The sequence below is a fragment of the Aulonocara sp. 'chitande type north' Nkhata Bay genome, linkage group LG2, assembly GCF_057382095.1.
Source record: "Aulonocara sp. 'chitande type north' Nkhata Bay isolate Kocher_YH1m ecotype deep benthic linkage group LG2, A_spYH_male_GT1.1, whole genome shotgun sequence".
In the NCBI taxonomy this organism is placed as follows: domain Eukaryota; kingdom Metazoa; phylum Chordata; class Actinopteri; order Cichliformes; family Cichlidae; genus Aulonocara; species Aulonocara sp. 'chitande type north' Nkhata Bay.
The window spans coordinates 24,739,625-24,766,309 of record NC_141345.1 but is presented as its reverse complement, the minus strand read 5'-3'; the positions used below and the strand labels follow the sequence as shown (position 1 = coordinate 24,766,309).

Sequence of the window (26,685 nt, the reverse complement as noted above, 5' to 3'; positions counted from 1 at the left end):
ATTTATGGCTAGTTATTGATTTTGTCTTGTGTGTCTTTATTTGTGCCCTCATAGGATTATTAGTATTATTTTGTTTTTTTGTAATTTTTCAAAACACAAACATTATTACATTAACCAATCACACGAAGAAGAAAAAGTTTTCCAAGTTTTGCGAAGAAAAAAAAACTTTGCGCCCACGTAAACTCTGCGTGATGACGTCATGCTTGTGCTGGGTCTCTGCTTGTTGTGGCGTTCCCTTCCTCCGCACCCGTCCGTCCGTGCTGCCGCTGGAGTTAGCTAGGAACTAAAGGAAGGTCTGTCAGTCGTGACAGCCGGGCCGACCGTCCTTTTCAACTTTTCCAAGCCCAGGTTGTGCCTGAGGAGCTCGGGGAGTGTTTTATCTATATTTTCGATGCATGGGAGTGCCCTGGGAGAGGCGAAGGGAGAAGGTAGGTCTCGCCGCAGCAGCTGCATCCTGCTGCCCGTTCTCTAGTCCGCCGGAGCTTACAGTTCAGCCTGACTACCGCATTGCTGCCCACAGAATTGAAAAACAATGGTAGTGTAGGCCCTGCTAACTTCGTACCTTTACTGAGGTTTTGGAAAGTCAGATGTCGTTAATGCTGGTGTAACTTTAGCTGTGTAAACCGATGGTTTCTGACTGTGTTAAAGCACCGAGTGCCAACAGTGCTGCGGCCACGGTGTGTCATACCCGGGTGACTTCATACCTCACTGTGTGTGTGTGTGTGTGTGTGTGTGTGTCTGTTGTAGAGCAGGCGTGTAGCGCTATGAAATGCTAAAAATTCACGTCGTCTAGCTGTCAGTGCGCATACCTTACCCACAGAGCCTCGAAAACACACATGTAGTCCAAATTAATGACATTTGTGTAGGCCTGCTCACAAACCTTAACCACAGTCACCACAAGCGCAGGTGCAGATGCAATGAAAACTAGGGGGATTTTTTTTTCACAGCCCAAGCTAGGTTTTTCTGGCATGTCATTGGCAAGGCGAGCCCGTCAGTCATTCAGCCACTTTGTGCGCACTGAACTTTTTAGTGGGATCACATGGATGTTCAGAGTGTGTCCAAGTTTGCTGTGTTTTAATTTGCATCCTTCTTCTTCCCCGGGAGACTGCTCTCAAAGACTAATTTGGTGTGTCTAGTTCAGCAGCAGTAGACTCCCGTGTAGTTTTACCCATCCCTGCTGTGTTTTGTAACTCTGCTACATCGAGATGAGATGCTGAGGCTTCAGGCCATGCTAATATGATCTCATAGCCAGCTCACTGACTCCCCATCTTAACTCCCAAGTCTAGGCCACGTCAGACCCCCAAGCCTGGACTAGACTGAACTGAACAGTCACTGCCACGAGCTTTGGTTGAGGTCCATGATGCTTGTGTGAAGGTCACTTCTCTCATCAACTCTTTGATCATCATACCATTGCATAAATATGGATTAGTGTAATAAGTATCATCAGGTAAGAGAAAGAGTACGTAACCCCCATCTTTTCATTCATATTCCAGATAACTGTATTCTTTACAGTTTATTTGAGTACATTTTCTCAGGCATAAAACTGTAACACTGTTTGCACTAAGAAAACATCCAGCTAAGCTGGATATTCTATACTATTCTGATTCTGATAAACTATTGCTGCATAGAAAACAGTTAAAAAAAATTAAATTAATAAGGCTTCCAGGCCTGAAAAGTGAAACCAACTGAGAAGTATCTTAAGCCTTTTCTTTTTTTTTTTCTTCAAATGGCTACGTGGGCTGGTGTTTTCCGCTGTTGACGTCACATTTTCAATCTCTATAGTACACAGGAGGGTTTGTATAATAGGCAATATTCCCCAACTGGTTGATTATATTCTGCCTTGATTTATGGGAGTAAATATATATAACTGTGTAAGTGAGAATGTGTGAACAATGGCCACAAGGGCCCCGATACCAGTGTTTTCCGGTTCTGCAGAAGTTTACGGGAAAACAGACCTCAGGCTTGACCTCTGTAAACACTTTCCTGATGACATAATGAGCTCAGTCGCTCATATCTTCGATACAACATAAACTCCATTTAGTAAATTTTGGGTATTCTAATTTTCAGAAAGGAGGATCACACACGGTGTGCTTATTGAGCCTGCGGTGTCACTGTCAGACTCACCCCTCGCTTGTCACATCGCTTTTCAAAACACCAACCAGATATGACACGGCGAAAACACTCGGCTCGAGGCTTTTACTCTTACTACGAGTAACCCTTGAAGCTCTTTTCTGAACTGAGCGGATTCTGTCATATTTCAGGCCTGCTTATAGAACAAAATGACTGGGTTTGCATCATTAGTGAGGTCATCAGGGTTATTGATATATACTGAGGTATCGAAACTCACCATTAAGGGTACGGGTGAGGTCATTAAATCTCGTCTTTATGTGGAAAAGAGTTAAAACAGGACTTCACAAACCAGTGGATGATGTCATAGTAGCTACGTCTACCTTTAATTCAGTCTGAGGGGAAAAAATGGAGACACTGTTGATGACAGTGTTCCCTGTAAGCTTTGAGATTAATAGGCAGTTTTGTGGTTAACATGGTTTAATCATCCTTTTTAAAATAATCATCAACCTAAAGCAGTGTTTTGTTTGTTTTCTCTGTAGCGATTGATAAAGTGTTTTAGCAGTTTATCTGCATTCACAGGATCAGCTGCATCAGTGTCGCCCTTAACCTTGGCTAGTAATGATTAATGGTATCATTCATAAGCAGTTTGTTCTGGGATGTCTCTTCCTTTTAGTGTACCCACAGTTGCTGAGGAATCTCTGGGGAACTTTTTTCCACACGATCGATTTCCCTTTTGATTTTAAATAAATTCCTCAGAGCCTGCTGCCCAGAACTGTGGCAGGTGTCTGCCTATGTTTCTGTTTGGCTTTCTGAGCAGTATGTAGCTTTAATCAAACAGTTGTTCCCTGTCAGTGTTTGTGCTGAATCGACTTTAGAATGACCCAGTAGTTGTGACTAACCTGGCACCAGGTGACTGATGAAGCTACAGTGGTTTTGGTTATGAGTAATGGTCTCCTCAGAGCATGCTTTAACTTGATGTGTGTGTTGCAAAAGCTGCACACCAGCTCTTATATGAAAAAATATAAATATCTCAAAATGCTGTTGTCAGTGAGGCTAAAATAGTCTTTTCTGTATTTTTTAGCAGAAGGTGTTTGTGTCCTGTGGCCTAAGATCTGTGCTGTTGAGACGTGCAGTACAGCTTTGGTATTAGCATGCTGTTTTGCCTGTACCTACGTTTTACATGTATGTAAACAGAAAAGCTCAGCTTGCGTGTCAGTCACAGCAGTCATGAAAATATATATCTGTCAGGACCATCATTGGAGATATCTGTGAGGAGGCCGTAGGAACGAGGCAATTGAGGGGGATGTTAGTAGCACAATAGGAAAAGGACAAAGCCAAAGAAGTTGTGAAAAACAAAAAGAATGAAGGAAGTAAAGGTCTTTGGAGTTTTTCCTTTGGGTGTAGTCAGAGAGCCAGCTGGATTTATGTTTGAAAGAGAGGAGACAGGCAGAGGAAGAAAGTAACTGAGAAGGATTCATTTTTCAATGGCAAGGTTGCAGATCGGTACCTCCTACACGTGAAGGCTTTTTCCCAGTGTTTGTTCATGGGCAAAAACCCCGGCCTACAAGCAGGCAAATAAGTCATAACAAACCACAGTAGGAAATAAACAATCATATACAATGGCAAGCAGAGACGTGGACCAGTGCCATCAGTAAATGTCGCCTTATTTGTCGATAACAATGTTTGGCTGATATAGCTCTATACCAGTGCATATCAACCAGTAATATTATTTACACATAACTTTCTTTCTTCATCTCAAAATGGAAGTTAAAACTGCGAAGCGAACAATGAAAATCCACACACACACATGCACTGGAGATTATTTAGGACATGTTTGAAAACAATTACCAGTGGCTGTTATGCTTTACATGGCATGGAAAAGGCCCAGCTGAGGCATGTATAGGTTTTGAAGGAACTTAGTTTGATCTCCAGGCAGTGATCTTTTACTGATGGCCTAGCTTAATTCAACAATGTGGCACTTACTGAGTGTGATGCAGCACAGTGGTATGTGACCCCTTCTTCCAGCTAATTTTGAAATGTATTCCTTGTATAAAACTCAGAATACGCATCACCTTCAGGTAAATGTATAATTGAAATAATTTGCACGCTAATTCTTGATTATTGGAGAATGAACTACAATTATTAGATTTTCTTTTGATTAATTTTTAAATAAATGTTTCCGTCTCCAGTTGAACATTTAAACTAAAGACACACACTTTGATATCTGACAGCAGTTCTCTTTCTAATTCCTTATGTAGCTCTTTGCTTATTGCAGTGACTTTAGCTTTACAGGTTTTTTTTTTCTGGTCCATTTGATCATAAACATCCTTTATTTTTCTCGTCAGTACTTTGTGTCTGTGACCACGAAATCCAGTGAGTGCTTGTCTCGCTGTTCCCCGCTAAAGGCGGAAAAAAATTGGTCTGCTTTAAACTGATGACTGTCTTCTGAAGGAATGACAAACAGCCGTGACTGCTTGGTGTTGCGTAGCTACACGATTATGTGTTCTCGCCCACAGATGTATGCACATGCGCACATAAACTATTGCCAAGAAACACTTTCATATTTTGTTATAAACACTCAAACACATCGTGTAATTTATTAACATGTATGTGCTCATCCAGTGCTGATAGCTGAACGCACACTTGTAGTGAAGCTGGATGCAGTTCAAGAAATAATGAAGAGACTCAAGCTAAATGCTGCCTGTGTGAGTGTGCGTGGTATGTTCGTGTTTACTGAGGGAACTGTAAGCTGTTAGCTTTCTCTCTCCTCTGTTTTAACAAGCACACCAAACATTAAAGGCTCAGCCTTTAGCTCCAGCCTTATGCTTCTGTTATCATAAAAAATATTGGAGAAACGTAAGGTTATCAATTAATCAATGAAAGCATTTAAAGTTCCATGCAAATCAAGTCAAAGTTAATCTTGGATTAGATATTTTTTGGGCCCTAACACACAAGTTCATCTTTAGTTTTAGAAGGTTTTCAAAGTTTTTACCTCAATAAAATGCTACATTCAACTGAGCCTGTCTCTCATCTGTTAAGCTGTGCTGTGTGCTCCTCTCCAGCCCTTTTCACACACTTTGAAACGGAGAGCAGAAGAGAGCGTACATGAGATTAGAACGTGGTGATATTCATCTGTTTTGTTTTCCTTTGTCCTGCAGACAGCGCTGGTGGTCCTGACTGTTCAGCAGGATGAGTGAGGCGGAGGGGCAGTTCTACAGTGTTCAGGTGGTGGACTCCACCTTCACTGTACTCAGGCGCTACCAGCAGCTGCGGCCCATTGGCTCTGGCGCCCAAGGCATTGTTTGGTAAGACAAAGAAGTTTTTTTCAGTCTTTGATTGATTAAATGGGCACAGGTTAAAACTTTAGACTGCTTTGGGAAATCTGCATTCTAACTTGCATAGTAAACAAAAACTCCTTTTTTCCCTACACCATAAACTTCCATACCATTCAAGTTAACACATAGTTACATTTCTCAGGAGGTGTAGGTTACTTAGAATATTGTGGCGTAGGATTAAAATGGGGTTACGGTGTAGATCTGACGCTGTATAATTCACATGTTAGTGATTGTTGCTGAATCGGTTGAGCCCCTTTGGGGTCAGGTGTTAGATAAGCTGGCTCATTATCAAGTGTCACAGCTTGCAGCGACTCTTAAATAGAGACACAGTTAATGTGATCAGTAGTGTCAGCTGTGTTTTTGCTTCCATCATGAGTGTAAATGTTGCTGGAAAAAGTACTGTTATGTCAATATCATTGTTCCAAGCTGAAAATCTCACATTTGTTGAAGCTATTGATTAGAAATATTGGCACCCTTGACTTAATTCATTATTGGCTACATGATTATATCAAACGGAGCTTGAATTTAATTTTAGATACATTTCCCTGAATGTCAGACTTGCAGAGTACTGTGCAAAAGTCCTGAGCCATTATTTCTTTGTTTTGTTTCCAAGGAGCCAGATTTTCTGGCTCTGTTCTTGAGCAATCTTTCTCCAGGCTTTCTGATGGTCTTCAAAGGTTTTCTTTGGAGATTGGCTGCTTTTTGAGGCCAGTCCATGTACCTGACCATTTTCAGAAGATTTGTATTTTTGTTTTGTGTTTTTGTTTGTTAAACCACTTACACCAGGGGTCGGCAACCTGCGGTTCCGCGTGGTTTAGGAAAATAAACTGGAAGTATTTAGCTGAAGTGTATTTTATTTATGTTAGTTCTTTTTTAACTTGTAGTTCTAAATTGGAAGATTATTGTGATATTGAAATATAAAAATACAATTATATTCTATTATTTTTTCATTGCTCAAAATAAGCGTCACACTCGCGGAAGCCGGTGTACCCGCCAAAACGCCGTGCATTTATCGAGACTTTCAACCCCAGGTAGGCCAATTATGGATCTTCAGATCCACATTATGTCAGCAGCTGTTCTCTATTGTGAACTACGGCTGCTTGATTATGGCAAAAATGATAATCACGATTATTTTCACTGAAATTGAGATCTCGATTATTTGATAATATTTATTTAACAATAACAATGTGTTGAATAATGGCTTTAAAGATTGTCAAAAAATAATATAAAATAGTGTGCAAATACTGATAACAGTGCAAATGTTTGCAATATAAAAACTAAATGAAAAATGTAAACATTAATTTTTAGTGAACTTAAAAATACTGCATAATATTTATGCATACAAATAACCAAACATCAAGGCAAGCTGTGCAGCCACACAATGCACAATTGCATCAAACTGACATTGAGGTATGTCAACTAAAGTTGCTGCTCCTTCATTGTTTGATCGTATGTCACTTTGTGAGCGGTCTTCAAATGATTGAATACATTTGTAGTGTTGCTCTGTGGTGCAGCTACGACACCGTAGCAAAGTTTACACACTATGTCTACTTGATCCACGTCTGACTCCACGAGCCCATAATGTTTCCACACCACTGAAATCGTTTTACCTCTCTTTTCGACCAATGGCATTCTTTCTTCAGCAGCCATTATCCTTTCCTCTCCAAATAACTTCTGCAGAAGTTATTTGGAGGTTAGCAGAGGTTCAGGAGCAGAAGTCCCATTGTAAACATACCACGGCAGAACCGACGATGTTTGCATGAACATGCTTTTCAGCACCTCTTTATAGGCCACTTTTCACACACGGTTGCTGTACACATACAGCCAGTTGTAGCTTTTCAGCTCACAGCCCGACACATACCAACACAACAGCACAGATAGCGCAGATGTCAAGGCGGCGAGGCGTGATTGCGGGTGGCGCTCAGGTGCGTCCGCCTCCCCTGCAGCGGCGCTGCAGAGCATGCCCTGCCACACACATTAACCAGGTAAAATACATATTTTACATATACATATCTTATGGGATGATTCAGTGTTGATCCCTTAAGTTAGGTGTACAAAACAGACATATTAGCAAAGAACCAATGTAATATAATGTGTGTCTTTAGGCACTTTGTTAGACAGAAACACAATTTATTCAGATTTCCTTAGTTGAGTCAATGGAAAATGACATCCAAAGAACAGCTTTGAATCTACTTAAAGAAGCCTGGAGAACTATTCCTGAAGACTACGTGACTCAGGCTCAGGCTGTGTAGACGTTTAAAGATGTTCATCTCAATTTTTAACTTTCAAACTTGTTGGAATTATATATAGTCTCCCTTTCACTCATATACTGTATTTAAATGTGTTTTTGTACATGTTTCAGTAAATCACTGCCCCCATTCAGTTCGGGTTCAGGTTGCTTTATGGGTACAAACCCATGGGTAGATTTGGTCTGCAGTCGTGAGTCATCTATCCTCACACGCACCCCACACCTGTTTTATGTTGTATTCTATTAATTTGCATTGTTGTGTTATACTTTTATTTTCGTAGGTTTTATTATGAAGCACTTTGTGATTTCTGTCTGTGAAAAGTGCTATATAAATACATTTTACTGAGAGTTAAACTGCTGTGGTTTAGGTCGGCGGTCCCCAACCTTTTTTGCGCCACGGACCGGTTTATGCCCGACAATATTTTCATGGACCAGCCTTTAAGGTGTCGCGGATAAGTATAACAAAATAAAACTAGTACCAGTACCGGAAAAAAGAAAATTTATTCATAACACACGTAAAAAGACCCAGGAAAACAGAGTAAACGATAACAAAATAACGCTGAAAACCGATAAAAACCCTGAAAACTATACATTTCACACCTGATTATTTTCCTCTGTGCAGCCCCGATCATGTTTAAAGTAGGGTCGTAAAAAATTATATTTTTATTTTTACTATTTTTAAAATGTGAATGAAACTGAATGTGTAACTAGGAATTTTTGAATAAGCTGTTTTCTCTGGGATGCACTTAGTTTCTTCTTTGCTAACATTTGTCTCTGTCTTTTTTTTCTTTAATGAAATCTGTTGCAGCTCTGCTCTAGATACGGTCCTCAGTATACCAGTGGCAGTGAAAAAGCTGTGTCGGCCCTTTCAGAACCAGACCCACGCTAAGCGCGCCTACAGGGAGCTGGTGCTGCTCAAATGTGTCAACCACAAAAATGTAAATCTTCTTTTTCGACCTGCAATAAAATGTGTTGAACATTTGATGAAGGTTAAACCGAGGTGTGGCAGAAAAATGTTAAAGTTGATAATTTCCATCTTCTCATGTGTTGGACAATATTTCTAATATTAAGAGGTAGCCAGAACATATGTAATATAAATTTAAGTTCAAGTCATCTCCTTGGACTAAATATAACATTTCTGGTTTGGGGTAACAGAAGCCCTGCTGTGCCTTTAGTTGGGCCTCACCAGTAGGTAGGAGAGCGACAGAGTAGAGTAACGGCTTGTCTCTCTGCTTGCAGATCATCCGTCTGATCAATGTATTCACGCCTCAGAAGTCCCTGGAGGAATTTCAGGATCTGTGAGTGGCACTCAAGTGTTTTTTGGCTGCTTTGGTTTTCTCTCACATGCAAAGATTTAAGCTGAAGTATTTTGCGTCTTTTTTCATTTAACAAACATCCTCTTATTTACTTTCCAACGTTCTCTAATCCTCTGCGTTGCTTTCATTCGCTCTCTGGTTTCTATTTTTCACGCTTTGCTTTTGTCACATTTCCTTTATCTGCTTTCTTATTTTGTCTTCTTTCTGATTGTTTTTTAAATTCCTGTTATTTTGTTTCTTTTCTTTGCACTTGTAGCTCTCGTACAGTAGCACACAAACACAGTTTGCACTTGTTCCCCTCCTCTCAGGTATCTGGTGATGGAGCTAATGGATGCCAGCCTATGCCAGGTGATCCATATGGACCTAGACCACGAGAGGATGTCCTACCTGCTATACCAGATCCTTTGTGGAATCAGGCACCTGCACTCTGCTGGCATAATCCACAGGGTAAGTGCAAGCAGTAAATGTGTTGCTGGCTAAAAGAGTCACTCTGAAAACACAGTAACTTAATACTTAAATAGCGCTTAAAAGTGTAACGTTTCCCATGTTGTGTCTGTAACCTGACAGCTCTTTAATATTTATTAATACATGAAAAAATTTGCATTTATTTAAACTTTTGCTTGTTTTGTGTATTTTAGCATTAGCCAATGAGTATATCTTTGATTCTGAAATAACATTATTCATTTTGTATTTAGATAATTCTTCCAAAGTTTACTTTATAAAGTGGTTAAAATGGTTGTATTACGTTTCCATCTGCTTGTCAACTTTAAGATTATTGTGCCTGTTTTCCTAAAGATTTATCGAATTTTTTTTCCCCCTTCAGGATCTGAAGCCCAGTAACATTGTGGTTAAGTCAGATTGCACACTAAAGATCTTGGACTTTGGCTTAGCTAGGACAGCCTGCACTAATTTCATGATGACCCCGTACGTGGTGACCAGATATTACCGTGCCCCGGAGGTCATTCTCGGTATGAAGTACAAGGAAAATGGTGAGTACAAACCAGCCTTAAAAAAATCTTTTAAACACTACTTGGTCAACATGTAACACTGCTCTCTTTCAGAATAATTATTTTCTAATAATCTGTTTAACATGACTTTATGTAGCGTGTCCGAAAATCATTTAACCCATCAGGACTATCAATACAAGCTGCTCCCTGGAGTTCTTCATGTTCTCGAAAAGCCAGGTTTTTTTAAACTTTATGATTAATTTAATGCTCCCAAAAAAACCCCCAAACAACAACACTCACTGAACACTTTATTAGATGCACCCTGCTGGTACTTGGTTGGTCTCCCTTCTACCTTCAGAACTGGGAAATTCCCAGCAGATCAGCAGCCCCAAAACCACGCCACCTTCAGAGTCGCTTAAATTGCATTTCTTCTAGGGCTGGTTATCGTCACTGATTTCTAGGATCGATTCGAATCCGATTCACAAGGTCCCGAATCGATTCGATCCACAATCCGATTCGATTCATTTGATTTGAATCGGGGAAATTTTGCCTCAGACAGTCAGAAATATTATAATTCTGATCACTTATCAGTACATATCTATATTTTTATATCTATAAAAAGAAAGCTGACACTTGTGAGACTTTATCAAAGGTGTGAGCATCACAGCAGATTCCTTTGTGTCAAAGTAACTGAGGATAAAACACAGAAAAACATGAAGGCGGTTTTCCTGGTCTGGGTTTTTGTAGCAGATGACCTTAAAAATATTGTGCAGTAGATCAAAAACGAAGCAGAGCAAAGTTACTGAGGTTTGATTAGAGACACAGCTAAGCATTTTGCAATTTTGCATAATTTTAAAAAGTTTAAATTTGTTCAGTATTGAACAGCAGAAATGAGGCTTTCTTGTCGTAAGTAAAAAAAAACAAACAAACAGCGACTGACACTGTAGACTGGTGGGTAATAACTAGGGGTGGGTTTTGATTATCGATTTAGAGAGGGAGAGAGAGAGCTCTACATGAAGTGTGATTTTTATCGTGGTGGAAGCAAAACAGCAAAAGTAAGAGGAAATTTGTGACGATGTTTATGTGAAGCGTAGTTTGGATCATCTTTAGTGGCTGGTTCAGTCAATATTGTTTGGAGAGAGATAAAAGATGCAGCTTCAGAATCGAGCGCAAAAAGGACGTAAACCTAAAGTGCCCGCCGACGCTTCAAAATCAGTCTGCTTTCAGCCCCGACGGCGTGAGAAAGGCAACATCTCACTGATTCGGATGCGCCGGGTCTGCGTTTTGTTTTTACATCTTTGTGCAGAATCCGTGTACCTGCTCTCATTTACTGTTTTAGCTGTTTGGTGGTTGTAGAAATTTTGTGAGGTTTAACCTGAGATTCTGGCGTTTCAGGCAAAATAAATTTATATTTAAAAATCGATTCAGGATTTTAATGAATCAATATCACGTTATCCAAGCCAGAATCGATTTTAATCGATAATCAAAACCCAGCCCTACTTTCTTCCCTATTCTGAATCTCACTATGATCTACAGCAGGTCATCTTGAGGCATGTCTGCATGACTAAATTGAGTTTCTGTCATGTGACTGGCTGATTGGGTATCTGCATTAGTGAGCAGTGAACAGGTGTGCCTAATAAAGTGAAAGGTGAGTGTATATTAGCAATGGTTCTCATGTACAAAGTGGAAACATTTAATGGTGATTTTGACTCGTCATAGTAAGTTTGACTCTTGATATATTAACATGATGTTAACAAATATGTTTACTATACCACCACTCTGCTGCAGTGGACCTGTGGTCAGTTGGCTGCATAATGGCTGAAATGATTTCTCACAAAGTCCTCTTTCCTGGAAAGGACTGTATCCTTTCTTGTTCATCTCACACAACAGTTGGTTGCTCTGTCTGGAGCCAGGAGACACTGAGATATTTTTGTTTATTAAAGGCAAGAATTGTTTATTTAGTTGTATAAAACACATCTGGAGGGGGGAATCAAAGCAATAGTTAAGTTAATATTCTGAGAAATGTATACTCTGTGTAGAGCCGTGTAGTTGTCAGTATAGCCATTGCAGTCAGAGATAGAAACCTGACCCATGATATTATTTATCTGCTAAACAGACAGGTTATCTCAATCTTTTCTGACCTGGGTTAATTACAGGGTGGAGCATGAAATATGACTCATCATATTGGGGTAGGTTTGCAAAATGGAAGTAGTCCTTGAACTGCTCTTCAAAGAATGTAGCTAAGCTGTGAGACCAATCATTTATAGGAGTGAAACCTGCCAAGTGTTTACATTTATGTAATGGCTGAGTGGACTTGGAGTAGATTCTCTGGAGATATTTTCAGAGAGAGAACTTTTAATTTTTAGTGAAGCTGAATTTCAGGGAAAAAGAGGAGCTGATGGGTATTTGCCCCTGACGACCACTGACAAGCAAGCAGTCGACTTGGAGAGTGAGAGAGAGAAACGAAATACAGCCTGTCCTGCTAAGTGCGTGCAATTACACACATGAAAAATGAGGGAGAGAGCAACAGCTGTGCAAACTGATAAGCCAGGCTGTGGAGAAAGGCGTGGAAAGCTGAGACTGACTCCGAGAGAAAGAAAAGCCTGAAGATGGCTATGATGAAAGCCTCAGGCCGCGACTCTGCTGGCAGATGCACCAAAACCGATGAGAGCTCGTGTTTCGCATTTTAAATGTTTCTCATTCAAATTTGAATCCATAGAGCATGATTTCCATCATTCTGTGTGTCACTTTATGTTACTATACATTCAGTGTGGATTGTATTATCTAGTTGATGTTATCTGGTCACTTTTAAGTTAATATCTCTTCTGTGTGGTTATGTGTGTGTGTTTGTGTGCATCTGTGCGTGCTTGTGCGTTTTCTGTTCCCAGTGGACATCTGGTCAGTGGGGTGTATCATGGGAGAGATGGTAAAGGGCAGCGTCATCTTCCAGGGCACTGATCGTATCCTTCGCAGCTCTCATCGTCTCTGTGCCAGTTGTTGTCCCTCCTCCTCCATCGTCATTCACACTCTATCAAATATTTCTAGTCTTGTGGGTCTCCCGGCACACTTGCATCTTCTCAGCTGCTGAATTTACGATTTACAAAACACTCGGGCTGAGTTTAAACTTAAAGTTTTGTGTTTTCTCTGCAGAGTCTAACTCATTATACACTGATAGGAAATATTTATTTTACAGATCACAACCCACTGATAATTTAGAGAAGTTTTTACTCCTAATACATCCATTATAGGTCAGGCTCTAATTCCCGTTTCTCTTCAATAAATATTAATCTCTCTTGTTACATATGTAAGCTGCCTCTTAGCTTCCAGCTTCCCCTTTGCATTCACACCCGAGTAGCTGAGAATGGATGCTGGGCACAAGTGTGAGTCGATGATAGATTGCTTCCCATCCTTTGAAGTAATTGCCTTGCGCAGAAGTAAGTCAACAGACCGTGCACATCTGTATTTTTAGCCATGCTAAAATGGTTTTTCAGGTTGTAATACTGCTCTGTTCACTTAACAGAGTGGCTAAATTAACCTAAACTGAAATTGGCCAATATCCACCTGATGGATTGGGACAGATACCCATTGTTCCCAGATTAGGGACTTTTTATATGTTGCCATGATGTGGTTACATCTGTAGCTTCTCAATATAAATCATTGCTTTTGTAGTTATTTGACAGTAAAATGACTCAGCATCTATTTGATGCATTTACATTTCTTTAGAGCACAAATTCTTGTTAATCTGAGTGTGAATGGTAATAATTGGTAATCCTGTAAGGTCAAAATTTTCATCTCTCCTATGCTTTGGTGAATTAAGGCTTACCTTTGCTAGCTTTCATACAAAATTATTTAGTGTACATGTCGGATCTATTCTGTACCTTTTCATCTGTTCTTTTCACTTGCTTACATGTGCACAGGCCCATCAATTTACTGGAGATTTCCATAACAAGTGTGTTTTCTAGACATCGACCAGTGGAATAAGGTGATTGAGATTCTGGGCACACCCAGTCTAGAGTTTATGAACCGACTGATGGAGACTGTGAGGAACTATGTGATGAACAAGCCACAGTATCCTGGTGTCAGCTTTGCCGAGCTTTTCCCAGACTGGGCCTTCCCTTCTGAGTCAGAACATGACAAATTGAAGAGTAAGAATTTTTGATACTCTCTTTATGTAGAGTGTTATTTTTAGTATCCAATGATACTCCTGTACTGCATAGATTTAGTAAAACTCTGCGGTGTAATGTTGTCGTTTAAGAGGTCACATCATTAAATAAAACGGAACAAATCTTGACATTGACAGACATGTTGGCCAAACACCATCAGGGACAATATTCAATTGTCAAACAGAATACTTAAATTTAATGATGTCGTAAGCCTGTTTCCATAGTAATCCTGCCCTTCCTGTGTTGTCATAACAGCAAGTCAAGCACGGGACTTGCTTTCCAAAATGCTAGTCATTGATCCCGAGTGCCGCATATCTGTAGAAGAAGCTCTTAATCACCCCTACATTCACGTGTGGTACGACCCGGCAGAGGCCGACGCGGTGAGCAAGCAGTTCCCCTCAATTTGTGGTAAACTTCATCAGTGCTGCGGCTGTGTGTGACATTTCCTTTTGTTTCACAGCCTCCTCCACAGATTTCTGACAAGCAGTTGGAAGAGAGAGAGCACACTATTGAGCAGTGGAAAGGTGGGATACACTGACCTCTAGAGAAGCAAACCAGCAGCGCACCATACCGGGCAACTGCTGTTCTGCTGTTGCTTTTGTGTTGAACGTGCAGGCATGAGTGTGGTCACCACTGAAAGCCATTAACCTGTTCTGTTTCTCCACAGAACTTATTTATGAAGAGGTGATTGACTGGGAGGAAAGGAACAAGAATGGTCTAATGAAAGAAGATTGCTCAGGTACAAAGTTTTCCTCTATCAGCCCAAAATTGTTAGCATAAGCCCAAAGCTGCAGCCTCACTGGACGTGTCACTGTTTGAAAAACGCTTCACACTGACAGCTTCACCAAAACAAACACTCACTTTGATTATATATATATATATAATTTTTTTTTTTTTTTTTTTTTTCGTTCACACACACATATGTCAGTATGCAGCAGTGGAAACAGTAGTTGTCCCTAAATATTGTCTTTCAGTACAATACTCTTAAAACAACTACAGTATCTTAATGCCCTACTGTAGCTAAGGAGTCTGCTGGCATTCTCATGGGCCATAAGACGGGTATCCTTAAATGTGCCATTGTGGACACATGCACTCTGTTAGGTATACCTTGGTGGTACGTTGCCGGACTGCCTTTTTGTCTTCAGAACTGTCCTTAATTGTTCGTTGCATAAATTCAACAAGATGCTGGAAACATTTCTCAGGAATTGTGGTCCATATTGCTTTGATAGCCTCACACGGTTCCTGCAGATTTGTCGGCTGCATGTCCATGATGTGAGTCTCCCATTCCATCACATCTCGAAGAAGCTCTCCTGGATTGCGATCTGGCCCATTTGTGTAGACAGTTTGAATGCAGTGAACTTGCTGTCATGTTCAAGAAAGCAGCTCGAGATTGTTAGCAGAAGAAGCTAGTATAAGAGGGATACACTGGACATGGTCAGCAAGAGTCCTCAGGTAGCCTGTGATGTTTAAATAATGCTTAATTGGTACTAAGGTGCTCGACGTGTGCCAAGAATATATGCTCCAGACTATTACATCACCAGTAGTAGCCTGACCTGTTGATGCAAGGCAGGATGCTTTCATGTTGTCGACGACAAATTCTGACTCTACCATCTAAATGTCACATTTTTCAAACCTGTGGTAAGCCCATGTTAATTGTAGCCTCAGTTGCTGCTTGCTGGATATTTCCTATTTTTCAAACCATTCTCTGTAAACCTTGGAGATGGTTGTGTAGGTCAGTAGTTTCTGAAACACTCAGACTACTCTGGCACCAATGACAATGCCACATTCAAAGTTACTTACATCATTTTTCTTTCCCATTCTGATTCTCCGTTTGAACTTCAGCAGGTTGTCTTGAGCATGTCTGCATGCCTAAATGCACTGAGTTGCTGTCATGCGATTGGCTGATTAGGTATTTGCATTATCAGTTTAACAGGTACAGTGGGGCAAAAAAGTATTTAGTCAGCCACCGATTGTGCAAGTTCCCCCACTTAAAATGATGACAGAGGTCAGTAATTTGCACCAGAGGTACACTTCAACTGTGAGAGACAGAATGTGAAAAAAAAAATCCATGAATTCACATGGTAGGATTTGTAAAGAATTTATTCGTAAATCAGGGTGGAAAATAAGTATTTGGTCACCTCAAACAAGGAAAATCTCTGGCTCTCACAGACCTGTAACGTCTTCTGTAAGAAGCTTTTCTGTCCCCCAAATCTGTTTTCCAGACATGTCGTGCCTACTGAGTTCCCACAGATGAGTAGTTTTAAGGCTAAATGTTTTTGAGTTCAAAAGATTTCAAAAACATTAAAATCAGTTACTAGAATTAGGATGGGACTGCATTGTTGATAGATTTTGCATGTAGTCATGATTTCCTGTAGCTGTTCGCGTATTTGTTGACAGTAGTATTTTCTTCCTTTTTTCCTATCCAGTGATGGTATGATTTTCGTTGTGTTTTGCTGTTAGTGTGCCTTTGCTGTAGTCACACGATACAAGACAATGCTCTCCTCCTATCAAAGATCAGTTTTACCAGCCTCACATTGGCAGTTGTATTTATTTATTTTTGGGCAGTTAAAAAAACTGCTGAAACTGAAACATTAAAATCCCACAATGCTTCCTGGGTCCATCTTACATATGCTCAGATCGGCAGTACATTAACTTGTTTCCATGGTGACAGTTCATTGATCTGCCTGATTTCTAGTCATGGATGAACTGTTTTGGCTTCTTTACATACAGTGGGGCAAAAAAGTATTTAGTCAGCCACCGATTGTGCAAGTTCCCCCACTTAAAATGATGACAGAGGTCAGTAATTTGCACCAGAGGTACACTTCAACTGTGAGAGACAGAATGTGAAAAAGAAATCCATGAATTCACATGGTAGGATTTGTAAAGAATTTATTCGTAAATCAGGGTGGAAAATAAGTATTTGGTCACCTCAAACAAGGAAAATCTCTGGCTCTCACAGACCTGTAACGTCTTCTGTAAGAAGCTTTTCTGTCCCCCACTCGTTACCTGTATGAATGGCACCTGTTTGAACTCATCATCTGTATAAAAGACACCTGTCCACAGCCTCAAACAGTCAGACTCCAAACTCCGCCATGGCCAAGACCAAAGAGCTTTCGAAGGACACCAGGAAAAGTATTGTAGACCTGCACCAGACTGGGAAGAGTGAATCTACAATAGGCAAGCAGCTTGGTGTGGAAAAATCAACTGTGGGAGCAATCATCAGAAAATGGAAGACATACAAGACCACTGATAATCTCCCTCGATCTGGGGCTCCACGCAAGATCTCATCCCGTGGGGTCAAAATGATCATGAGAACGGTGAGCAAAGATCCCAGAACCACACGGGGGGACCTGGTGAATGACCTGCAGAGAGCTGGGACCAAAGTAACAAAGGTCCCCATCAGTAACACACTACAACGGCAGGGAATCAAATCCCGCAGTGCCAGACGTGTTCCGCTGCTGAAGCCAGTGCATGTCCAGGCCCGTCTGAAGTTTGCCAGAGAGCACATGGATGATACAGCAGAGGATTGGGAGAATGTCATGTGGTCAGATGAAACCAAAGTAGAACTTTTTGGTATAAACTCAACTCGTCGTGTTTGGAGGAAGAAGAATACTGAGTTGCATCCCAAGAACACCATACCTACTGTGAAGCATGGGGGTGGAAACATCATGCTATGGGGCTGTTTTTCTGCCAAGGGGACAGGACGACTGATCCGTGTTAAGGACAGAATGAATGGGGCCATGTATCGTCAGATTTTGAGCCAAAACCTCCTTCCATCAGTGAGAACTTTGAAGATGAAACGAGGCTGGGTCTTCCAACATGACAATGATCCAAAACACACCGCCCGGGCAACAAAGGAGTGGCTCCGTAAGAAGCATTTGAAAGTCCTGGAGTGGCCTAGCCAGTCTCCAGACCTCAACCCCATAGAAAATCTGTGGTGGGAGTTGAAAGTCCGTGTTGCTCGGCGACAGCCCCAAAACATCACTGCTCTCGAGAAGATCTGCATGGAGGAATGGGCCAAAATACCAGCTACTGTGTGTGCAAACCTGGTAAAGACCTATAGTAAACGTTTGACCTCTGTTATTGCCAACAAAGGTTATGTTACAAAGTATTGACTTGTATTTTTGTTATTGACCAAATACTTATTTTCCACCCTGATTTACGAATAAATTCTTTACAAATCCTACCATGTGGATTCATGGATTTTTTTTTTTCACATTCTGTCTCTCACAGTTGAAGTGTACCTCTGGTGCAAATTACTGACCTCTGTCATCATTTTAGGTGGGGGAACTTACACAATCGGTGGCTGACTAAATACTTTTTTGCCCCACTGTATACCTAATAGAGCGGCTGTGAGTGGATGTTCCAGTAACAATGTACTAGGAAGTGTAAATGTTGTTGCCATATGCAGCTAAATTTCCTGTTCTGTCTGTTGTTTTTGTGTTTAATGTGTCAGATGTGGTGTCAGGTTCGGCCTCCCAGTCCTCTTCAGCCAACGATATCTCGTCCATGTCCACAGAGCAAACCCTGGCCTCAGACACAGACAGCAGCAGCATCGACACACTGACAGGACCTCTGGACGAGAATCACTGAGCACAGACATTTTCCACACATCTCTCTCTGTCTGCCCGCCTGCCATCTCCAGTTTTCGCTCTCCAAACATCAGTAGCCCTTTTCAGACATGGAATATGTAACATTGGTGAAGTCAGCAATCTGTTAAAGTGACAGCACAATCTTTCAGACATCGGTCAGTTTTACATCGGTGTTTTCATGGATTCAAACCAACAAACATGACATGCCTGAATACTGTCAGCATTGCCTTTAGTTAAGCGGAAACACATTCTTGAGCGAGTTGTTCTCAAACAGGGGTACTCTGTGCGTGCGTGCGCTGCTGAGAAAAACCTTCCCACACAGGCCCCAAAACAAATCTCTTTCTTCATGAGTGGGAATAATGAAAATGAGGAATGTTTTAATCTTATTGCAAACCAAGTTTATGAGCTAAAATGTTAATATGCACATATTTTATTGTTTAGGGTGTTCTCTTGTGAGCTGAGCAACTCACAAAGACGCGTTCGCAGCACACCTTTTGGTGTTCGTTACCGTTAATGTCCTGCATGCTCTTAGTCTTGTGCCGTGCTGGAAGTGTTACGTAACTGTTACGAGGTCTGACCCAGGAGATTTGCCATCACAGGTTTGAATACATGAAGCAAACATGTTCAGACACCGTCAGGAGAGGGTACATGTCTGAAAGGGGCTTAACAGCCATCATCATCCTTTCTTTTCTTTGTTTTTTAACTCCACATACACTTGTTCTGTCCCTTTATGTCTTTAGTTTTTCTCTTTAGTCTCAATGGACAGGTTTATTTTTCTAATTTGTTACCCGCACTGCTGCCTGCAGGTAAAAGATACCTGTGCTCTGTTTTCTCCATTGTTTTACTTGATCACCTGCCTATATGCGGTGTATGCATCCATATTGATTTGCCAGGGAGTCGTTTGTTTTTGTACGCCTGTATTTTAAAAGTTTTATTTTTTTAGCAATTCGAGACCAGAGGTCATCGTCATGAAATCGGGGCAGGCAAGCATCACACTGCGACCTGCTCTAGTGCATGTTACGCCACAAAGAACAAAAGCTTACCATAAACTGATGGCATCAATCATGATCAAACACTGATCAAAAGTTTCATCAAAAGTATTGCAGATCTCTACAGCGGTGCGTTCTGCACAGTGTTTTTGTTTTTAATTGAATAATTAATTGGCTTGAGTGATGTTGGTTTTTAGCTTTTCCCCATGACAGCGAGGGGAAGCTGTGATTGCAGTGTTACTGTTTATTTCCCGATACAATGTACTGTATGTAAAGATGTCACTCATAGTGGCTGTAGACCCTTTCATTACAAATAGATAGGATGTGCTTGTTTGGTTAAGAAATTCAACATGTCTGTGGAGCTACATATATCTATATCTATATATATATTGCAATCACCCTTATTTGACTTACGGTACTGACTATAAGTGTGTACATCAAAAAAAAAAAAAATCGTAATCCTGTACATCCGGAAGAGGCAAAACAAGATACTTGTATTTATTTTTGTGTGTTCTTGCAGAGTGTTGCACACAACCACAGTGACGCCCGTGGGAATTAAGCCTCTTGTCAAAACGTTTCATTGACAAACGTGTGGACTGCTCCCTTTTGTCTCTTTTTTTTTTTTTTTTTTTTAAACCATTCCATTAGTGCTGGAAAAGTTACACAATGAATCATGAAATCAGACGACACGTTTTAACCTGCATGAAGGCTTCACACCTGTAAGAAATTGTAGTTCTTGCTATACAAAGAAATGCATTCAAGAGCATTCTTTCACTCACAGTACGTTTCCGTTCTTAGTTCAGAAAGCTTTTAGAGTTAGGGAGCTGTTGTAGTTTTACGAGGGTTTGTTTTTTGTTGTTGTTGTTTTGGTTTTTTTGGCCTTAAATGTGTGTTGTATGTTTTACAAGAACATGCTGTGCAGCACTCGTCCTTTGAATAATCTGACCCAGCTGTCCAGGTTTTTTTAAAAGTTCCCAGAGAGAAAGCAGACATGCTGTGGTTTAAGCGTGGGTGAGACTGTGGAGTCCTGAGTTCAACTGAAGATTGAAAGTCAAAGATAAATGGACTGTGCAGATACTGCGCCCCCCCCCTTTGTTCTTCTTTTTTTTAACGTTTTTTTCATAACTGATTGCACATGTGATGGACATGCAGAAAGAAGACACTATGGAGTCACCGAGAACTTATGCACTATGTTGTACACAACCATGACCTTATTCTTTCAGTCATGCCTTAAATGACCTGAGGAGTGGCCATCCAACTCTCCAAATCTTAGCAGATAAGGACTGAGCATCACGTTGCTCAGGTTATCTCATGTGTTTACTATGTTTTTAAAAGAAAAGACTCCATTGTATACACTGTACATCTCGGTTTGTTCCTCCTTTTATTTCCAGAGATGTCCTCTGTGATTGCAATGACCACAATATGACCTTTTGGCCAACATCTTTTGCCCATACTCAGCTAATAAAGTGGACATCAGTGATTATTTTTCTTTCTTTGATGCTGTTTTGTGCAATTCTCAGATTCTTCATGAGGAAATGACTGTACATTGCTTTATTAGTGACATAGTGATAAAAGACCCTCGTTAGAGTGTAATGACCAGCTCATCTTGTGCATTTATTTCCTACTCTTTGCACTCACTGCTCGTATCATAAGCTTTCTCAAAAGCTCTGCACAATGTGTTCTGTTTTCTTTTCCTCGTTGTTGAGCTCTCCAAAGATGTCGAAAAACTGCTCCATCTCCCTCTGCATCGTGGTGTTGTGTGCTTCCGCGGCAGCCCGTGCCCGTTCAGATTCCACGATCTTCGCCTGCACAACCTGGTACCAGTGCCGCTGCTGTGCGAGGTTTGTTTTCAGACGAACTACCTCCATCTGTAGCTCTTCATTTCTCTGCTCCAGACTGATGACGTGAGGAGGAAAAGAGAAGCAATATTAAAGTTAAAAAGGATAAAAATAGGGTGAAGGATACAAATTTATTTTTAATTTATTTAAAAATGACAGGATGGATTACTGGATCGTTCCTTATATCAACAGCATTATTGCAGTCCTGTGTAAAAGTACACACATTTTAATATCCAAGGTAACCTGAGTGAAAATAAAAAAAGTTTTTAAATGATTTCCTTTAAGGGGAAAAACACTATCCAAACCTACTTGACCTTGTATGAAAAAGTAACACTGCCAGCTTATTAAATCATGACTTAACTATGATTAACCACACTTTCTGGGAAGCCCAATTCAGTTTCACAGGGCACCTCCAGGCCTCATTGTTACCATATGTGTTAAACTAAGCAGTCACTTAAATAGAATCTGACAAACTGAAGTAGGCTAACTTGTTTCAAACAGTAACACATTTATTTAAAAAAAAAAAAAAAAAAGCCCAGCAAGAAAGAATTACAAAGCTGTTTTTGTGGCTTTGGGACTAGTGAACAACAGAGAGAGCCTTTATCCACAAATGGAGAAAACATGGAACAGTGATGGCTGACCTACCAAAGTTACTCCAAGAGTACCTCGGCGACATCTAAAGAACGGCAGGCATCACCTGCCTCCGTTAAAGTCAGAGTTCATGATTCAGCAATAAGAAAGAAACTGGGTAAAAATGGCCTCCATTGTAGAGTTCCAAGGAGAAACCCACTGCTGATCAGAAAGAAAAAGGCTTGTTTCACATTTGAAAAAACAGAACAAAAAACTTCTTGATGATTTGTGAAAATATTCTGTGGACTGATGAGGCAAAGTTAAACTTTCTGCAAGGTTTGCATCCTGTTACATCTGGCAAAAAAAACGACAGCATTTCATAAAAGGAACGTCATATCGACAGTCATACACGGTGGTGGTAGTGTCATGGTGTGGGGCTGTTTTGCTGCTTCAGCATCTGGATGACTTGCTGTAACTATTGAAAATCCGGAAGGAGAATGTCCGGCCATCCGTTCACACTTGGGTTATGCAGCATGATGATGAGCCAAAATGAATGAAGGTAGTGAAGTGGCCTAGTCAAAGTCCAGTTCTAAATCCAACTCGGATGCTTTGGCATGGCTTCAAACAGGCTGTCCATGCCTGAAAACCCTCCAGTGTGGCTGAATTAAAACAACTCTACAAAGAGGTGTGGATCAGAGTCCTCCACAGTGAAAGGCTCACTGCCAATTATTCCAAATGCTTAATTACAGTTCTTGCTCCAAAGGGTGGCACAACCAGTTATTAGGTTTAGGGAACAATTGATCTTTCTTTTTTCTTTTTACACAATTTTGGATAGCTTTTCCCCCCTTAATTAATAAAATGGTTATTTTAAAACTGCATTTTGTGTTTACCCTGGTTATTTTCATCTAATGTTAAAATTTGTATTGCGCTCTGAAACATGCAACTGTGACTAATATGTAAAAAACTAAGAAATCAAGAAGGGGGTAAATCACAGCACTGTCTCGTTGGAAAGTCTGAACGGATAGTTCAAAAGCTTCGTGTGCAGAGTTAAAGCTGTCTTTTGTGACTTTTCATACCATCCTTATTGAGCTAAAAGGATTGTCATCTCCACTACTACCAATGCATTACCTTACTCTGAGTGTTGGTCTATCTATATCAGTAATAAATGAGGTATGTGTTGTGTCTAGGTCAGCAGCATGGCCCCTTAAATTAGCTCTCTTTCCACTGTCATGAGCTGGTCTATATGTCATGCACACGGGCTGTGCTTCTTTTTTTTTGCTGGCTAACTAGATGGCAACAAAAAAGCAGGTTTCTTCTTAATTTGCCAGTATTTTGCCACAAACATAGATGCACATCCATTTCCAGACTAAAAAACCCAAATCCCAACTTTGGTTATCCAAAATGCAGTTTCGTGTGTATACAAGCAGCATTTCCATCATAGCACATCATGAGGAGATCTGTGGGAAACTATGACAAAATTGAATCGGCTCTCGCTGATCTGTGAACCAAACAGGATGTAGGGTGAAGCTTGGAGTCAACTGAGGGACCACACCAGCACAGCTGAGTGGACACATGTACACACTTTCTTTGCCTGGGAACAGTGTGTTACCCTTCATTGAAAATACACCACAGGCTGGAAAATTCTTAAAGTCATTGAGCTGTAAGTGTATGCTAATATTAAAGCCAAAAGCATCACCACGTTACATTTTAAGATACTTCATATTGTTTCACATGGCATAATTAATCTTTGTTGGGGATTTATAAATAGAAAATGTAGGACAAAGAAAAACAAGCTGACGTTACCTGATTATCCGTGCTTCATATTCCTCTCTCTGCTTCATTATCTGGTGCTGCAGGCTGGTGAGGAGGCTGCGTAAAGCACTGGCAGAGGGGTCTGCCAGGGGTAATGGAGGGGGCACTCTGGGAGACGATGTCTGTTTTGGCTGTTTGACATCAGCCGGAGGCCACAGCGGTGGGTCGTGAGACTTGGTTTGACGCATCTGAGCGGAATTTTGTGTAAGATGTTGAGGAAGCGACGTAGGGAGGTGGTGATGCTGCATCAGGTCCCCTTCTGTTAATCTACAGGATCCTGAGTCCAGCTGTAGCTCCGGTTCATGCTCCTCATCTTGGTCTGGTTTCTGGTCCTGGTTGCTAGAACATCTTTTACTGAGCATCTTTTCAGTCGCACAGTCATCCTCCATCGATCCCTGGATTTGTTTGGATGCTACAGCTTTGTGCATCTGCTCCTGCAAGTGTTCCTGGAGGCTTGTTTCTGTGTCAAAGTCCTGGAGGCTGTTTGATGTTTCAGCATCAGGGAGATTATCATACAGAGACAGAGCGCTCCGGTGCTCCTCACTCGGTGATGGGCTTGGGCTACACCCCTGTTCTCCTCCTCTGTCTCCTCCTCTTGCTGTGTTTATGCCTCTGCTTAGCTCTGCTTCCCAGGCCTGTCTTCCCAGGCCTTCTTTACAGTTGCAGTAGCTGTGAGCTGGCCAAATGCCAAGCCCTCTTCCCCCACCGACCACTGTCTGAACCTCAGCCACAGCTGGGGCCAGACCAGGCAGTGGGCTCTGGGGGCCTGGGAGTCTGGTTACAGCAGGGCACACAACTCCACTCTCCATTTCCTTCTCCCTGGCTCTCTCTCGCTGGCCAAAAGGTGGGCAGTTGTCGTACGGGGGATCCGTGGAGCAGGAGCTGGCTGTGGTGGGGGTATCAGTAGGAAGGCAGTGCAGCTCCATGATCCAAGCAGGCACATGGGGGTGCTGAGAGAGTTAGATAACTGCCCTCCCCTTTTAAGTCTGCTGTAACTTGGGATTAAAGGCTTGGATTGTGGATTTGTGAAGCGTGGTATGGCGCCTCCTCTGTGCCAAGTGCTGATGTGTCGCAGGGAGAGGAAGGTGCAGGAGCCCTACTCCCCTTTGGCTGGCTCTCTTTGACCGAGTAGCCAGTGTGGTCTGTGTGCATGTGTGTTCATATGTGTGTGTGTCTTTAAGCAGGACTGACATCAGCTGTTACTTTAGCACAGCTTCTGGGGGAGGGAAGAGGGTGTAATATAGTCCGGACCATTCCTGAAGACTGTCACAGATAACTGGGACCACAGAAATAGATGATGGCCATGGGCACAAAGTGTGAAACACTCTATGAAAGCTGTAATTGCTACACAATGTTTGTGCATTTAAAAAATATATAAACCACGAGGCTGAAATTTACTGGAATTACTTTGAATGCACTCATTCTGCATCACTACAAGTCGTAACCAGCCGCTTGTACTGCAAGCAAAAGCTCACAGCATGAACTCCTGAGGAGTTCATTAGTGAATAAAAAACCACATGGTGGCGCTACAGACAAGCTTTTTAACAGAGTGTTTTTCTGTCAGTGGGTGGCGTACCCTTGAGATCACTCAGGATATTATTTAGTAAGCTCTTAGATGCATGTGATTTAATTAGCTCCTCAAATAAACTGTTATTGTTATTCAGTTTCTTTTGTTGCCTCTCATGCACCTTCATTCACCTGAATACTACAAAAGTGGTCAAACGTTTAGTCTATAGGTGAATAGTCCTGATAATTTGGGGCTCTTAATGATTTCTTTGAATGGCTCTTATATAGAGGGTATCAGTTGTATAGTATACATCTTTGTTGACTTAAATAAAAAAGAGTAGAGTATATAAATTTGACTTTAGTTTGGATTTTCACACCAGGCCAAATTATACACGCAGGCTCAAATGTATCCATACAATGTCCTGTTTATTTTAACCACTTGTCCCACTGAGGACCACTTCCTTTCTAGACCTTAAACAATTCCAAAAAATGTGTTTTATAAACTCGTCACAGGAGTGTCTCACAAATCAAGGATGCACCGCAAATGTATTCTCTGCACAGCCACATTAAACACTCAGTTGTCCATCAACACTGACAAAGCTCCACTTTTATCTGCCCTATGTAAATTACCCCATGCCCTTCAAGGCTGTGCAGACAGACTGGGGTATTTTCTGTTTGTAGTAGTGCACTTTTCTGCTTTACAAAAATCCTCCTTGTCAATCTTGAAGTTAAAGAGGGAATTGCTTTGAGATTTCAAAGCACCTCGAGTGGTCAACAAGACTAGAAAAGCACTGTATAAATGCAGTGCATTTACTATTGACAGATACGGGTAATGTTTTGTTGTAGTTGTGCTCAAGGTAAGACCAGAAAATACCCCACTGAGGCAAAGCAGCAGCAAGAAAACAAGCCAGACATTAACTGTAATCCCTCTCACATCCCTCTGAGGGTTTGCCCTGACCTTCATGCGTCATTGAATATAGGATGGCCAACCTCGCTGTCCCCCTCCTCGTGCTGAATGCTGTGACTTATCACAGCTTGATCTTCACCCTGCAGAGGTTAAGCTTCCTTCAAGTCCGCTTATCACCCCAGCCCACTGCGCTATTTCCATCCTTCTATACTTCCTGTACATCTGCGTAGTTGTTTGTAGCCATGACGACAGAATCCATGGCAACAAAGATCTCCCTGGTATTAAACTAAAGGTAGCTGTATGAGGGGGGAGGAAAGGCGGTGGGGCTGTGAGGGTGTTTTAATAAGCGTCTGGATGGAGAGTAATTGAGAAGGGCCTTGTTAACAAGAGAC

General features: G+C 41.3%; 2 protein-coding genes across 4 annotated transcripts; one reads left to right on the top strand and one right to left on the bottom strand.

Moving 5' to 3' along the window:
- The first annotated feature begins 212 nt into the window (after positions 1 to 212).
- mapk9 (mitogen-activated protein kinase 9) lies at positions 213 to 21,143 on the top strand. Of its 2 annotated transcripts, none has more exons than XM_086312526.1 (12): positions 213 to 428; positions 5,229 to 5,375; positions 8,462 to 8,591; positions 8,893 to 8,951; positions 9,278 to 9,416; positions 9,793 to 9,958; positions 11,705 to 11,776; positions 13,879 to 14,061; positions 14,335 to 14,459; positions 14,540 to 14,603; positions 14,747 to 14,818; positions 18,536 to 21,143. In XM_086312526.1, exons 2-12 carry the CDS (start codon positions 5,260 to 5,262, stop codon positions 18,670 to 18,672), a joined length of 1,263 nt encoding a protein of 420 aa, XP_086168652.1. In that variant the 5' UTR covers positions 213 to 428; positions 5,229 to 5,259; the 3' UTR covers positions 18,673 to 21,143. The 2 variants fall into 2 exon arrangements, with proteins under 2 accessions (XP_086168652.1, XP_086168647.1); XM_086312521.1 differs by lacking the exon at positions 11,705 to 11,776 and adding an exon at positions 12,805 to 12,876 and having other exon boundaries at positions 215 to 428.
- Positions 20,265 to 26,505, bottom strand: LOC147337888 (uncharacterized). Of its 2 annotated transcripts, XM_086312548.1 has the most exons (3): positions 26,345 to 26,505; positions 23,872 to 24,766; positions 20,265 to 21,556 (listed from the first exon to the last, which is right to left on the bottom strand). In XM_086312548.1, the coding sequence occupies exons 1-3, from the start codon at positions 26,355 to 26,357 to the stop codon at positions 21,319 to 21,321; spliced, it is 1,146 nt and encodes a 381-aa protein (XP_086168674.1). In that variant the 5' UTR covers positions 26,358 to 26,505; the 3' UTR covers positions 20,265 to 21,318. The 2 variants fall into 2 exon arrangements, with proteins under 2 accessions (XP_086168674.1, XP_086168666.1); XM_086312540.1 differs by lacking the exon at positions 26,345 to 26,505 and having other exon boundaries at positions 23,872 to 25,044.
- Positions 26,506 to 26,685: the final 180 nt, after the last annotated feature.